The sequence below is a fragment of the Aythya ferina genome (genome assembly GCF_964211825.1).
Source record: "Aythya ferina genome assembly, chromosome: 3".
In the NCBI taxonomy this organism is placed as follows: Eukaryota; Metazoa; Chordata; class Aves; order Anseriformes; family Anatidae; genus Aythya; species Aythya ferina.
The window spans coordinates 9,713,551-9,729,703 of record NC_140298.1 but is presented as its reverse complement, the minus strand read 5'-3'; the positions used below and the strand labels follow the sequence as shown (position 1 = coordinate 9,729,703).

The 16,153-nt window shown below is 45.1% G+C and overlaps 1 protein-coding gene and 1 long non-coding RNA gene across 5 annotated transcripts in view; both read right to left on the bottom strand.

The window, feature by feature from the left end:
- Positions 1-16,153, bottom strand: part of LOC311434720 — a 68,439-nt gene that overhangs the window by 12,915 nt on the left and 39,371 nt on the right. The gene's annotated exons all lie outside the window — the stretch shown is intronic.
- Positions 1,767-15,477, bottom strand: LOC311434715 (uncharacterized protein). 4 transcript variants are annotated; one of them, XR_014691665.1, is made up of 3 exons: positions 7,156-7,595; positions 6,800-6,909; positions 1,767-5,282 (listed from the first exon to the last, which is right to left on the bottom strand). XR_014691665.1 is itself a non-coding variant. In XM_084515041.1 (3 exons), the coding sequence occupies exons 1-3, from the start codon at positions 7,448-7,450 to the stop codon at positions 4,690-4,692; spliced, it is 489 nt and encodes a 162-aa protein (XP_084371167.1). In that variant the 5' UTR covers positions 7,451-7,595; the 3' UTR covers positions 1,767-4,689. The 4 variants fall into 4 exon arrangements, 1 of the variants encoding a protein (XP_084371167.1); XM_084515041.1 differs by lacking the exon at positions 6,800-6,909 and having other exon boundaries at positions 1,767-4,733; positions 5,133-5,282; XR_014691663.1 differs by lacking the exons at positions 6,800-6,909; positions 7,156-7,595 and adding an exon at positions 15,352-15,477.

The window sequence follows — 16,153 nt, the reverse complement described above, 5'->3', positions numbered from 1 at the left end:
ACCTGGTCATTCAAGGCTCAATTTAATTAGCAGATACGGTCATTCACTTAAAGCACTTTATGTCTGAAGCTGATTAAAAGAAGAGAAAGAAAACTCTGCACAAGAGCTTCATGACAGCAGAGACCTCTAAGACAGATGATAACAATACATATGTATTTGGAGATTATCAGCACCTGAAATTAGTTTAGGTCCTTTAACTAATATGCTAAAGTGTAATCAACATAAGAGACGGGTACCTAAGGGAAAAAGCAGTACAGCCAAGCTTGTGTCAGCACGTGTCAGTGATAAGCATTCCAAAAGACTTCAGGAATAAGATTTTTTGACTTTTATGTGCAATGCACAGCATCTTTATGCTCAAACACTCTTATCTGTTACACCTTCAGTGTACCTGAGGTGGTCCTGGGAGTGACCTGATGTTGAAACAGCCCCGAGATCTGATAACTAATCTCCACCTCATATTTGTAAGCAGTTTGAAGTTACTCTCCAAGTTCAAGCTCACCTGTCCATGCTGAAGACAAAACAGGGTCCAGACAAAGGAGACCAGCTCACCAGATGAAGGAGACTAGCTCCAAAAAATTTGCAGAGCCAAACCTGGCACACCAGGGCTGGGCTGCACAGCAAGTAAGCCTGCTCTGGAAGAGCAGGATGCAGCCCAGGCTCTCATGTCAGCTTTACCAGCTGGATAGCCCCAAACCCAGCCCCACTTCAGGAATCAGGTACGCTGCTGGGTTAGTATCGCTCCAACCCCAAGGCCAGGCTCAAAGACACGCTGTGTGCAACAGCATAAAGGTAGTCACTGAGAACTGAATTCAGCATACAGCATGGAAAAGCACACTTGGGAAATTTCAGCACAGGCTATGTGGGAACACCTTCGTTTTTCAGGCAAGGCAAGGCTAAAAGCACTGCTGTAACCTGCTGAACCTCGCCGCGTTTGTCTGGGTCACAGATCCGCAGCAGGGAAGGCTGACTCAGCCATGGCTTGGCTGCTTCACGTTAGAGACGCATGGTGGCTAAAGCTGCTCCTTTCTCCTCACCCAGAAAGGAAGAGGAACATAAGGATGTCTGTACCTGATGACCCACAGGATGCATCACACCTTGAGAGCTGAAATCCTCCGAAATGGTTTTAAAGTGTCGAGGGCAGCCCCGGTACCCAGCTGGGCTCCCAGTTCACCATCCAATCTCTTGTGAATCCATGGGTTCCCAACCATTTCCTTATTAAAACAGGAAACACAAGCGTGCCCAGATTGGAACATGAATGGACTTTAAAGGAACAAATGTGACTGAAAAAGCAATCACAGCAAAAAAGCATTTGCTTGCTCACCATTTCTGTTTTGTTAAATAAATAAGCAGCCTGCACTTGGGAGTGACATCAGAGCCAAAACCCCTGCCTAGAAGAGCTGCCAGTGTTAGAGATTCTGCCCCATTTCCTCCTCCACCCCCTCCTACTTCCAGGCCAAGTCTGCACCAGTGGGAGCGACCACAAGTGCTGTTACAGTACAAGTGCAACCTTTCCTTTAAGTAATAAGCCAGTACTAGAGCACTGTACGTCCCTCAGCTTCGAACATTAATTTGTATATTATTGTATAGAGAGGTCAACTTCAGGCAAGTATTAGATTATTTATAACTTCAAATAACTTATTTTGCAAGCTCATTTGCCAGATTTCCATGTGAGGCAGCATTTGATAGAAATATGGAAAATGGCCTGAACTTTAAATGACAAACAGATGAGAAGGTCCGACAAAAATCAAACACTTTTGAAGGCCATGTGTTTTCATAGGGAATATAAATGGGATTTTTAATTGATGTTGACTTCAGCTCATGGTAACATTTTGGGTGATCTCAATTAGTGGGGTTACAAAAAACAGTAAAGAAAGGAATTTGATTACAGCTAGCCCTGGAAAAAAAGATTTGGCAGAAGTACTCCCTCCATTTCTTAATTCAGGGAGTAATCTCTTCTGCAACGCAACTGCCCGCAGTCGACATATTCTTGCAGCCACCAGGCACAACAATGGCTTCCTAACCTGAAGATGCTGAGAACAATCCCATTATCTTTTAATTACCTTTTAGATTTTGAGCTGTAGTGATTCAACAACGGGTCTGAGTACAGGGCCAGCTCAGGACTCTTGACAAGACAGGCTGAACTGGCAGTTCCCGGGAACACTCTCAATGTGATTTCACATCACTTGGATTTTCCGAGACGCAGCCCCCCAAACGCACAAGTGGGTACATCCTTCTCTTACCGGGGTGAGATGAGGATAAATATATCGAAGCATGCGAGGTGCTCACGTAAAATGTTAATGGAGACACTGCGAGTACAAAGGAGAGAGGTTCAAACTTCCTTCCCAGCTGGCATCTGCCCATATAGCAGCAAACAAGGTTCACTGCTTCTCATTCAGAGCTTCAGTCAGATCACCAAACTGCTTTTAACCTGGGGTTTTAAAGTATTTCCACTAACAAAAGTTAAATATGGTTTTTCCGGCTCAAGATGGATAGGCAAGATTGTTTTATTGCACTGTTAGAAAATCCTTTGTGCAGAAACAGTTTCTAAATGAAAACCATCTTACAAAAGTAACAGCTTGCACGCAAATGCACCACCAAAGAAAATTTTTTACCTATGTCAGGGAAGCCTTCTGCATCAGCTTTAACACATTTATCAGCCCCGCATTAAGAAGTACTTTTTCTTGGTTCACACTGGGCAAGCAAATCGTATTTAATCAGTCATAGTGCGAGTCATTTTTTTTGAATCTCACTTTTCTAAGTAAGGTGCAGCACCCACCAAAGAGTCTGATAGTCCACAGGTGTGTAGGAAAAGTCAAGTCAGAGCCTTCGTCTGTGCTACTCATGAACCTGCGTTACTTATCACCTCCATTTGTGCCTTGGTGTAAAAGCACTGAAACCCGCAGAAATTACAGTGGTCTCGAAAAGTCAATTTGAACATGAGCAGAGTCATTCTTCACTTTAGTGTTCAACTCCCCCCTTCCCAACCACAGCATCGCTTTGTGTTTCAACTCAGGGCTGAGGATTCGAAAACAATGAAAAACAGTGAGAGAGGGGGAACATGGCATCTCTGGTCCGACCAGCAGCAAGGCTTTCTTCACCTTTTCCCCCTTAGCATAACGTCTTCCACAGAATTTCAGCTTACCACAGCCTCCTAGACCCACATTCTGTCTTTCCAGGCAATGGTCCCAGCCCCGACAGGACACGTTTCTCCTTGATGCTGTATTTTTTGCAGGGTTCTTCTTACCAAGCCCCTGTTATGGCCATCAGTTTGGTCCTGAGGTTCTTCTCCAGGTTCTTCTGCTACTCACGTGGGCAGGAAGGCTTTTGCTCATTTGCAGCTGTAAAAGGGTAGCCACTTACACAGCTTGCAGGTAGATGTACAATGAACAGAGGTGCACCTCCTCCTTTGCTACAGGCCCTGCCAGCCGCAGTTTATTTCAGTCTGGGGCGAATTCAGGCCTGTCACCAGCTTGCAAGGCCACGGAGACCTGCAGAGCCTTCCTACAGACGAGAGACCTGGGGATGAGACGTGCAACAGGGCACATGGATTGACACAGCTTGTTCCCCTCTTCCCCACTCAAGTCATTCTCCCATCGCAGACATACCTGTGTTCCAGAGACTCTGAGGTGCGCTCACTGTTAAACAAATTCAGTAGTTATTTATGACTCACAAATAATTGTACCTCTCCCTCTACTTCTTCCACAGAGATGGCAGCCAAAAAGCCTTTCAGGGTCTTTTAAAAGAGGGGTGGAAGCAACATTCTTTCCCTCTTGCAAACGGGGTGGATATTTACCACCTACAGAAAGTGTCCAAAGAGCTGATGAGAAATCCAGGAACAATTGAAATGCCCCTGTTAAATGCAGTCCCACTGGGGAATATAAACTTTAGACTTGCTATTCATGCAGCTAATGCTTCATCACAGCGGATCTTTTGCTTTCCTTTTTTTTTTGTTGTTGTTGTTTGAATTTGAAAGCTGGGAGATAGAATATCAGAACACCAAAGCATGGTGTTCTGAAGTTATTTTTCTCATTAGGTTGTATGCTCCAGGATATAGTTAGATCCCCTAGAGATTTATCGTCTTTTGTACGACAATCAGAGGCCTTGAAAGGTGTATAAGTATTAGTTTTGAAAACACATATGGCTTAGAACAAAGAGAAACAGACTGATCAAACAGCAGGGGCAATGTACAGGAGTTAATAATACAAAATAATTCTGAGCAGCGGCCAGTTTTCACAAAGCAAACATCTCAATGTGGATGCCATATTGTCAATTAGACCCAGTCATTTTCAGATGTAATGGGAAGTGGAATACAATATCTACATCTGATGTATGAACACAACTGTAAAGAATCAATACCATCTGGCTGCAAAGCATTTGGTCTTTTAGTCAGCAAAAGCAGGCCGTTCACACAATAAAGAACAGCTCAGACAATATGGGAACCTCAGACTTTTCAGCATATCATTTGCAGGGCAATTTTTAAAAGAGGAGACAAAGTTTCAGCGGTGCTTTACCAATAAATCTGAACGGAGGGAATAACCTCGACAAGGGCCAGAGGTTGAGGTGGAATCTGTGTTCCTTCAGGAAAGGTTTATGCCTTCACATGTGTTACATTACAGTCCAAATTCAGAGCCGTGTACGCGGGTCCAGCGCCAGGTCTGGGTTTGGCCCTGCATTTTCTCATTATGCTTGTCACAAGACATCAGAAGTAATCGCACCGCGCAGCGGTATGAATGCTAATAAAATAAACCAATGATTGATGAAGAACTTTATCCCAAACCATCAGCTATCTTAACTTGTATTTCATGGGGACAGTGGCATTAATTGTTTCCATACTGATTTAACTCTGTTTTGCCAGGAATTAGCACCACTTTTATTTACTAAAATTACTTTTCAGTGCCAATGCTTTTTATTTTTCCTTACTTTTTTTTTTTTCTCCTGAAGTCTTAGCTTCGCTATTTACCTTCACTTTGAAAGGCTGGATAAAAGGCTCTGCGCTTTACATTGCCTTCGCCAAGCTTTCCCACTGGCAAATTAGGCTGTGCTCTTAATGCTTTAAGAAAGCTAACAAGCTCTTGAAAACCTGGAAGCAGGTTTGGGTTTCTAATGATGTGTAAATCTAGGGGATGAAGGACCTGTGTCATCAAGCAGGAGATTTTCCACCGTGGGGAAGGAGTAGTTGGAACTTCGTTTGTCCAGCTTGGCGCCTCCCGCTGCCCTAAGCTCTGGCTTGCGGCTCGCTCCCAAGAATTCACCTGGATCTTGGCTCTCAGACAAGGCTGCCTCTAGAGACAAAGGGCAAAAATAACCACAATGGATGAAAAGCCAACTGGTTGAATTTCGGAAGGAATGTGTAAGTAATGCAGGACACGCTGATATAGAGCCAAATACTGACTTACTGTGATTTGGCTTAGCTGTGGGGAAGCTCATTCGGAAAGGACAACTACATAAGCTAAGGGTCCGACCAGCACAGTTTTCTAGGCTTTTTTGTTGTTGTATAGAGAAACTAAACGTAGGGGTTCACACATCATGTCACTGTCATCATGCCCTTAAAAGGACTCTCTAATCCCTGGGAAAATACAAACCTTAAAAATCTACACCCAGACCAAGAGCAGGCAGGAGTCAGGCCACCTGCCTTCAGGAAAAGGCGAGGAGAAAAAGCAGTTGACCTGGCTGCCTCCCCCAGCTCCCAGGTGGCCTGAGTGCATGGTAGCCACAGCGCTGTCCCCTCTCCTTCCTCCAGACCTCTCTCACGCAGGCGCTGAGCACTGCCAGGCTGCACCACGCAAACAAACGCTCCTACCTTTACGCTGAGCCGCCTCCCAGCCCACTGACTTCAAGAGGCCTCCACAATCCGTCCCGTGAAACAAGCCCGGCTGCAATTCCTATTTTTAGTTACGCCTGACAAATCTTGAACTGCTGATATCAGAATTTAAAGAAATACATGAAAAACACTATTTTCCTTTTAAAAAATTGTTCTCCTGGGTCTCCTAGAGATAATAATTACTACTCTGCTCAGCTAGTGCTGTCATTATATCGCTCAATAAAATGGATCATTTTTAACTCTCAGGAGCATTGGGAGTGCCGCTACTTCCTTGTGTGAAAGTAGGAATGTGTCAGCTTTGTTTAGCAAATATAACATTTAATGTCTTTGTTGCTGGCATTCGGGATCAGCACTGAGCCAACAGCAAGGATGCAAAGTACACCGTGAACAGTCAGATTTTTAAGAGATGCTAAATGTGTAAAAAAATGAAAAAATCCCCTCAGGTAAAAAGCAAACCTGAAAGCAAAGATTTTCCCCAGAACACGCAAAACTCAAGAGTCACAGCCAAAAACCCTTCGTGCACCCCAATTCTGTGTTACGCCATCAGTAATTGTGCCTGAGCCCAGAAAGAGCGGCCCACATAACTCTCGCTGCAGGTGCCAGCAGACACTGCCAGACCTCTGACCATTTCCATCTTGGTTGTCAAGGGAATAGTCCATGCCCTACAGACAAGCGATGGCAGTTCAACAGCCCCCTTCTTCCAACAGCATTCATCATTTATCCCCCAGCTTTACGAACTAATGTATCACGTGCACACACACACACACTCAAAGCCTCCTCAGTGGCTCCAACCATCAGCAAACCGCCCCCAAGCCCGCTGACAGCTCCACAGAGTGGCACCCAGACTCCGTGCCAGGATAACCACAACCTTTACCCCACACACAACAGAAATACTCTGCTGATTTTCATGTCTTTTTCTCTAAAGTAATCCTTTAAGTTCTCTCCTCCTCCCAAGGAAAATGTTGGTCCTTCACTCACCTGCCCAGCCATCAAAATAAGCCAGAGTGGTTCCTTCTTGCAGAGCCTGAGGCCCACTTCTCACCATCCCATAATATTGGCTGCCGTTCCCCTGGACTCGCTACCTTTTCCTAGAAGTACACATGGGGCGTGACTACGAGTTTGGATGAGCCTTGGCCTTCTTGATGGTGGGGACCAGCCTGGCTATGTGCTATAAAGCGATTTGTGTACGCAACCTGGTCTCTTGAGTTGAAATATCAATTTAGGTGCTGTTCTAAATTACATAATTTGCCATACATGTCCACGCAGAAAGAATTCAAAGGAAAAAAAAATGTTTTCTGAAAATGGAAAAAAAATAATGAAATCCAAGAACAAACCTCTAGGATTCCCCCTGTGAATTTCTGCATATTTCTGTATAGAGAAACAACGTTTCCTTCCTTCTGGAAAAAGGCGAGCCTTGGGCCCATAACTCTTCAGGTTCCCCAGATCTGCATTAATCTTCAGGAAGCATACCCAGAAACTTGGGGCCTCCACGCAGTTTCTTCTCATGCTCTTCTTGGAGTCCCCAGGAGCAGAGCTCAGCACAACCCTTCTACTCAGCAGAGAAACAGGGCAAACGTTTGGTCTTCCCAGAGGAGATTCAGCACACGTTTTCAAGGAGCTTTGCACCATGCCACTGAAGTCTCCTCTCTGCTGGGGTTCCAGACAGAGTCCTCTTTGGATGAAATGGAGTAAAACAAATGCTTGAGGATGAGGAAACCCCTCAGATCCTCCCAGACTCTTCTTCCTCTGCTCAAACTTAGAGCATATAACTAAACCTCTTAACAAAACAAAGACAAACCTAGAAAAAAAAAAAAAAAAGAAAGAAAAAAAAAAAAAAAGGAAACACAGGAGACTGGCACATACCAGCTGCTTTATAGATCTTTCCCAACATGCCCCGTATTTATTCAAAACTGGTGTGCAACACCTGAATGCAATTCTTCAGCCTGACTATGATATAAGCAGAGCATTTTCATGCCATCAGTAACCTGATCCCACCCAGCTGGGCTGGCTCCCTGACAGCAGAGGCATTTCATCTTGCTGCACAACCATGCTACATCTGCAAAGACAAAGAAGCTGCCATAAAGGGGTTCCCAACCACAGCAGAAGAGGGGCTGGAGGCGGGGGGGATAAGAGGGGGAAAAAAAATGAGACCGTATCTGCTGCACTCATGCTTAATATGAACACGCACACAAAAATCCATCAAGAAGATGAAGAGGCTCTCAGATAGGGAAACTTGCTTGCTAACATCACACAGCCTGAACTTCTACCTGACTAAATGGCTGCCTGGCAACAGAGCACAGAGGGACTGAACTCGAGCTGCCAGCAGAAGCACGGAGCTGGCGAGCCCGCTCAGGCTCCGTGTCGTGAAGCCGCGTTTTCAAGATTAACGGGGCCAAAAATAGGCTTGGAATCAGATTGCGCTTCACAGAAGGGTTTTACCGAACCCCTGAGCAAAAAGGGTCACACGAGCAGGCACTAAGGGATTTTATTAAGTCCCAAGAATGGGAAAGAGTAGGAAAAGAGGGTTTTGATTTTTCAGAAATCCTTTCTGTTGTCAGGAAGAAAAAAAAAAAAAATTACTCTGTATTTTTGCAGCTTTGAAAGCAGAAAGGATATCCCACTTTACCAAGCTTAGGCACCTATGGCAAAACTTTAGGCTTCATTTTGGCAGTTTGGAAACTTCCATCTTATTTTCAGAGTTGACTTAAGCAAATAATAATTAGTGATCTCATCTAAGTCAACAGCAAACTTTCAAGAATGCTGCCATGTGTTCACAGGGAGATTTCTTCTTCATTTATTTTATTTTATTTTATTTTTTTAACGTTATCTCATCTTGCTTATTTTTCGCTGAGAACTCCAGTCGTGCAGGTCCTCTAGTGAAGCCCTGGGAGCCTGCCCTTGTCAGGGTCCAAATGAGAGACCCAAGAGATTGCAGCAGGGAACCACCCCAGCGCTCAGACACCAACGGGCTTTCCCGTGCATCCAGGTCCCCCACTGACTTCAGGGGAAAGGAGACGTTAGATGAAAGATTGCATTAGCAATGATTTTCTGGATCTTCACGTGCCAGGCTCTCTGGAGCTCATTGAAGTTAATGAGAGCACTGGGCGCACAAAAAATGCAAGACATCCCCCTGCAGAAGGGAGGGAGGCTGTGGCCCACTCACTGCAGAGTTTCCTGTGTTCATTTGTTTATAGAGCAGAGTTGAGGTTAGTTCAGAAGAGAGTTCCTCATTTCCTCCTCCTCCTGCCCCTCTCCCTAACCAGATGTGACAATGTTACAATATTATTATCCTGTCAGCACCACAGGGGGAAATACAAATAAAACTCAGGGTGAAAGGAGAGCCAAAAGAAAAATAGATCCAAGGCAGCACCTTTCAGATTCACCAGCCCTTCTCAGGGAATTGCAAACCTGCCCAGCTGGACTGCAGTTTCATTTGAAATGCCTGCGGGCAAATGCTTAACAACAACTTTTAGAGGTCCTGATGAATGCTACGGGTGATCTTACCGAAAACCGAGGAGCTACCTACAGCCAAGGGATGGGAGGTGACCCTCTGGGGCTGACAGGTAAATCACACGCTGCACTGAACGCCCAGCCCCAGAGGGTTTCAGGAGCCCTTTGGCTCCTTACTGCCACTGGGAAAAGCAAACCCAGCCTGGAGTTTGGCTATACAAACCACTGGCTTACTGGCTCCCCCTGCAAGTCTCCCACCACAGATGAGCAGGCTGGGCTTTCATCCAGGCGTGGGAACCACGAAAGAGTGCACATGAGGGAATCTATCTAGCAAAGGAAGCAGAGGAAGGAGACTGTTAAAATGAAATATGATTAAACATTCAAGATACGTGGAAGACTCCACCGAAAGGCTTTTGCGTCAGCTTACTGGACTGAAAAAGTCAGAGATACTGGACTGAAAAGCCCAGAGATACAACAGTTCTAGGGCTGTGTCGCGTGAAATTCAGCAGCAGCTCACCCCTCCCCTCCCTGCAGCCTCTCAAAGAGTTACAGTCACAAAATTAACCGCCACCACCTCTGCTCGCTACACGCTGTAGCCAAAAGCACAGCATGGTCAATATTACTCTTCTACAATGCTATAAAGGTAGTCTACTGCTTTTCCCCCAGCTGGTAGACTGAAAGACACATGGCCATTGCAGAAAAAAAAAATACTCTTAGCTATCTGTAGATCATTTTTCTTCATTTTTTTCCTCTCCATAAAAAGACTGATAAATAGAAACTCTTGCCTGAATAAAGATTTGTCAAAATCTCTAGTCCAAGAGGATACAACTGCCTTCTAAAAAATAAAGACCTCAGAAATATCTGTCCTGCTCTACCCTTTGCCCTTTCACCCCCCAGATTCCCTAAGGCATGCTTCCACTCTACCAAGGAGGAGAGGCTTCTTTCATCACTTCACATGGGACCAGGATTTGTCCCCAAGTCCCTAGAAAGTATGGAAAGAGCTTTCAAAACGCTTACGCAACACACTGCTGAGAAAGACAGGTTTGTCACTGGGTAGACAAAAATCTTTGAAATCTTCCAGCCAAACACGCAGGCTTTGGAGGACAAGTGTGTCTTAATATGGGGTCCCCACAAGAGCAGCGTTACGTTCTTGCTTAGTAATGGTGTCTCCTGGCATACAGATGGATCCCTACTGGGGCTGATAAAGACGTAATTGAATTCTGAGTTCATGTTCATTCCAGCTCTCTGGGACTGAACTACAGAAATAGTTTCAAGCCTGAAGGTGGTTCACATACCGCTGCGGTCCTTTCATGTGTCAGCTCTGCTAAGCCACTGATTATGGATCTTGACAGAGCCATTAATCCTCACGCAGGAAATCATCCTGTTTCTTCTAAGTTGTAAAATAAAGCATTCCCTTTCTAATGGAAAGAGCCTCATCGTGCACCTCTGCAGCTAAATGTGACGTAAACAGCAAAACATCTGCCTGGGCTGACTTTGGTGGAGTGCAGTCTGAAACAAGAAAGACATCCAGAGCAGTCAGCTGGGCTCCTGGGTAGCATGCGGGTCAGTTGACCTTTTGAAACTTCAGACACTTGCTTTGACAACATTAAAAAGGCCAACCCAGATCTTTGATGCCACTCCTACTTGTAGTAAGAGTCTCCATGACAATCAGAGCCAAGCCTTAGAAGCCCCAAATTTCCAAGAGCTAAGCCAAAATAGCAGTATCTATGCGCTGGTAACAAAATAACTGGAAAACACAGGTTGGGTTCATGCAGGAGGCTCAGTTGTTTCTCCTTGTGGACTCAGTGCATTGCTTTGAACACAAGCCCAGCAAAGCCAGCAGGAAGCTCTCCACTGCTCTCAGCAAATATGGGGACTGATTCCAGGGTAAAAGCTTGGAGCTCCTCTGCCCAAATGCACATTTCTGCCCGATGCAGCATCCCTCCTCTCCCTTTTGCCTTAAGGCAGAGGCAGCGCAGATGCACCTCACCTTTCAGAAGGGACACGTGCAGTGTGCCACACTTTGCAGTGGTGCCGAGCTGCAAGCTGATCACTTCCATTCTTCCACTTCCCCCCTCGCTTTCCAGCGCTGTCCTACAATTTGTGAAGAAAGCGTGTTGGTGAGGAGGCCGACGAGCACAGCTAGCACCAAATGTTGTGTGCAGTTCTGTGAGCAGCTGTCATGAACCAATGATCTCATGCAAAGTAAAGTTGAAGCTAGCCACAGAGAAGAAAGGACAATGTATCAAGTAGAAATCAGCAAAAATGAATAGGGGTAGATATATTCCCAGAGAAGAAAGTGCGCTGACTTTGCAAGGTGTTTAACACCCATGTTGGAAAGAGATGCCCTCCGGAGCATGCCCTGTACAGAGTTCCCTGCTGTAATCAACATGATTATTTGTCTGGTGTTAATACAGTAACATGTGGCTTTGCTGAAAAGTCCCTGGCTGTCTTTCAAGCTCTTGAAAAGACACCAAAGACTTTTGTTTTGATTGCAAACTATTTTTCAGCACCTCTGTGTTAGAGTGCCCACAGAGTCATTTGACAGGGCTGTGTGACTCAGGCACTTAAAGGAAAGAACTAATGTTAGATGCTAACACCCACGTAGGGACTTGCAGACTTTTTAAAAAATGACTTCTCTTTTCCCCACCAAATTTTCCTGACGCTTCCAACTTACTAAGTTACTGTTTATTTTATAAAAAGGCTGTCTTAACCTCAGTTTGGAATGAGTGCATCACCAAGGAATCTAATTCTATGGCAGTGCAATCCAATATCGCTTCACAATACCCAACTAAAAGAAGCCACAAAATTATTTACAATATGTATTCACAAAGTGGTCACATTTTCATGATTCATTTAAACCAGTACAATGCCACTTTTCGCAAAGATGCAAGTTGTTCTCTCCAGGGTCATCCCCTCAAGATGAAACCACTCCTTTTATTTTAGACTTTTATTGAGGTAAGGTATTGAAAACTTGTCGTTACACACTGAGCATGTGCAACGAGCGTCCCATGCTGATGACACAAAGTGTAACTGCAGACCGTTTAGCACCTAGGAAATCTACTCCTTCCATTTTAACAACAAATGTTGGGTGCCTCTATAAGCATGATCCCTTTCCCATCAAATTCAGCAAAGTTTCCACAACACATTATTATCAAGCATCCAGCAAACTGTTCAGATTAAATAACTCAAGGCTGAGATGATAACACGGAAAACACAGGAGACGATTGAGAAAAGCTGGATCTCTTCATGTGGCAGTAAATCAAAATCACTAAAAATCAGTGTTGGTAAGGGTGAAAGCCTTACAGAGCAAAGGACACAGCAGAGCTTTCAGTGCTAAATGTGCTGGGAAAGGCAGAAGGTTTGAAGAATCAGCTCTGTGAACTCTCAGTGCAGGCTTTTACCTCTGCAGAGAGTGCAGATTACCTGGCCAGGACCGTAGCAGGGGAGCAGCATGTGCAAACAGACCCCTGTCAGCAGGAAATCAGGCCCGAGTTACCCAGCAGAGAGAACCCCCCTGCGCTGTCCTACCACTTAGTGGGAATGTGGCTTTTGTGGGTTTGTTTCCTGAGCTGGAACCTTGCCTAAGATTTTCAGGGGAGTCTGAAGATCACCACCAAGTCCCAGAGGAATTCAGCACTAAAGCACCCCTTTTATGCCTTTTGAAAACCTCAGCCACAGCTACATGGACAGTCCCTACACGCAAACAAGAAAATGGAGCCTAGGAGCGGACTTTTAACATGGCACATTAAGCCTCAAAGAAAAGTGGTTATGTTTGGGATGGTCCACGTGCTTTTATCAGAAAGCATGCTCATTATAAGCTGAAAGCAGCTGAAACATCAGAAGCATCCAATGTACCAACCCATATAAATGTATGAGATGCTTTATCTATTCTTCAGTGCCTTGAAAAAGTTGGAAAAGGGGACTACATGCTGATGGTTCCAAAATCTGGCCATCTTCAATCTGACCATCCTGTATTTAAACAAGGGGGTAACTGTGAGCAACTCTTGATTTTGCTAAGGGCATTCACTGTGGTCTGCATTACAGATGAGGAAACTGAGTCAGAGGGATTAAGCAGAGGGCCCAAAGCCACAGGCAGAGTTCCCTGCCAGGACCAAGTTTATTAAAAGTCCCCTGCATCCACCTGACTTCCAGTCATATGCTGAGGCCTCTGTTGTATATCACAACTACAACCATTTCGCCTGCTACTGTAAAACAAGAAGGATTAAATCTGTCAGCACTCACAGCTGGGATATTCCTGAGAACTCCTAACAAGAAATACTGATGAGGCAAACCATTTTATCCAAGTGTATTTTTGTTTTGAAGCATTCACATGCTTGCACCAGTAAAAGCCATGAATCTACTGCAGGGGAGTAGTTTTCATGCAGTCCAACATGGTTTCTCTGTACTGAAACCACATAGCTTAAAATATGAGCGTGCCATCTTTCAGCACCCAAATCCCTGCAGAATGGGACAGAGACACAGCTTTACAGTAGCATCATGTTTCCACTTCCAGCTTAACAACAGCTCAGAAGTGCTGGTATCCCACAACAAGAGCCCAAAACTTAGTACAAGCAGAGAATCAGAGACAAGAGGGTAAAGAGAGGTCACGAGGTCACCTTATCTATCTGCTGGCTTCTCTCCAGGACCCAGGCCTGAAATGCCCTTTCTTCAAGACTCCCCCACTTAAATCTGCTTCCAGGCTCCTGCCACAAGAAGCAGATTAAGCACCAGCTTCCCACCCAAAACAACCGTACTGCAGTTCCGAAGGCCTGTAGTGCAAACAGCGTGCCTCAACGGTAACAGAGAGAAAGAAAGTGTGCAGGGATCCAAAAGCCCTAGGTAAAATGGACTTCGAATTGAAATTGCCTTCTGTTTACATAGCCTCTGAAATCTAACCACGGAAATACTCACTTCCAGTCATTAGCTGAGTAGTCTTCCTTTACGAAAAGGAAAGGGGAAAAACCCTTGCCAAAATACTGAAGCCCGATGTGTTTCCATTTCAATGTTTCAATGATAAATTTCAGTTCTAAACAGCATGGCAGACAGGTTTACACTGATCACCTCTACTCCCTCAGCACCAAAACTGAGGGCAGCTCAGAGCTGCTTGGGGCCTGGTGGCTGACACAGCCGGCCTCCCCTCACCGTCCACAAGTTTTCGGGGCTAAACGCATTTGCTGGGGGCTGCAACAAGGCACAGTAGCGACCTGTGGGTTTAGCAAGAAGTTCTCTAGCACGTTTTGCTTCATAAAATTACAGGAATGTAACGCTAAAGAAAAGAGTTAGTCCATGCCTGTGCCTTGAAATCTGATAAAAATGCATTTAAACCATCCTTGACAATCTTTTGTCTTTTCAGCTCAGCTAGTTACCTAACCTGATCCAACACCGTTCCAGTAAAGCCAGAGGAGCAATGCAGTACGAGTAAGACGTATCTGCTTTTAAATCTCTAGAAAATATTCACAGGAAAACTGTCAAAGACAACTTAATCTAGACTCCCAAGCAGACAAACAAGGAGGCTGATAGAACTGCAAGCACTGAATAATGAAAATTAATCAGTAAAAAGAATCGGTCAAAAGAAAGATTGCCCAGATAGGTAAGTTCATTTCCAGCACGCAGAGCTCATTTCAGCACATTTCCTATTTATGCAGAGCTCATCCCAGCACATTTCCTATTCAGGCAAGTACAAGCACTGCATTTCCTCGACCTGCCCTAATTGCCTAACCTAGAGCAAACAGACCACGCAGCTCTTTTTCCGTATTTTGTACTTTCTGCCTATGATTTCCAAGCAGGTGAAAACCACTTGGATTCTTTCAAAAGTCAGTTCTGGTTTCTACTTAAATTCCCCAGAACAGACCAACTTGATTTCATGGAAATTTCTGCATTTATTCTTCTCTGGTTTTGGCTTTGCAAATAATGCTTCTTTTCCTCTCTGGAGGAGTTTATTTGACCATCCATCAGTACCAGAATGCTCACCCCAAGTCAGAGCAAGTAGCTGCCTCCTTCCCATCTCCAGTAGTGGCCAGCAGAGAAAGCCCCCCGAAGAACATAAAAATGAGGCCCAGACATAAATGCTTCCCTACCGCATTCTCCCAGCCTCCAGAAATTTTCAGCTCAGGATCTTCTTGTGCCAGAGGTGGTTTTAGTTTTAAATGCTTTTATTGGATTTTTTTACCCTTGAGCTGGTTCAGGAGAAGCTGCAAGAATTGCAGTTTGTACCGCCTCTGCTGTGGTGGCTCGCAGAGGTCCCAGACTTTTCGTGCTTCCCCCAATTTGCGGGAGTAGTGGTGATTAATGAAGGCAGCTGGGTAAGCTTCTCCCCCACACTGCAACTGAATACGACAGATGAACCTAAGGAGCCTGGCTGATGCCACACAGCATGGCTGAGGACAGCACATCCAGATCAGCCAAGCACCGTGCCCAGCTCTCCCCTAGCTCCTCTTACTACCTCTCAGCCACATGAAGAAATGCCATTTGAGTGGACAAAGACGAGGGAAACTTGCATGCAAAACCCTGTTCTGCAGCTGGCTTGCTGCGTGAACATCATCAGCAAGGCAATTTGTGATCCTTTTTTCAACAGAGGGGCTCCTACACAGCCTGAGTCAGAGCAGTTTGCCTCCCGCTTAAATTTCCCTGGAAAAATGTATTTCTTTTTGCTGAATTACAGCTGAAATCTCCTTTGAGTCCTCATCCCACTAAAGGGGATAATGCACCGAGCTGCCTCTCCAGAGGTGATGGGGAGGAAAGCCATTAAAGCCTTCTGGTGTTCAAGTACAATGTTGAAGGGGTTCATATATGGGAAGAGCTCATTGTCCTTACAGACAAGAGGCAAAGCCGGGTGGCATCCCTGTTCTGTGAAAACAGCCAGATTTTCATCACGCTCCC

Bases quoted from the DNA above. Each gene is read 5' to 3' on its own strand.
- LOC311434715 (XM_084515041.1), bottom strand. From the start codon at position 7,450: ATGGTGCAAAGCTCCTTGAAAACGTGTGCTGAATCTCCTCTGGGAAGA. The intron at 5,283-7,155 runs GTTTGTTCTTGG...CTTTGTCTCTAG, and splicing joins TCACAGGGGGAATCCTAGAG to AGGCAGCCTTGTCTGAGAGC. The intron at 4,734-5,132 runs GTCCTTCATCCC...TTATTTTATTAG, and splicing joins TCTCCTGCTTGATGACACAG to CATTCATACCGCTGCGCGGT.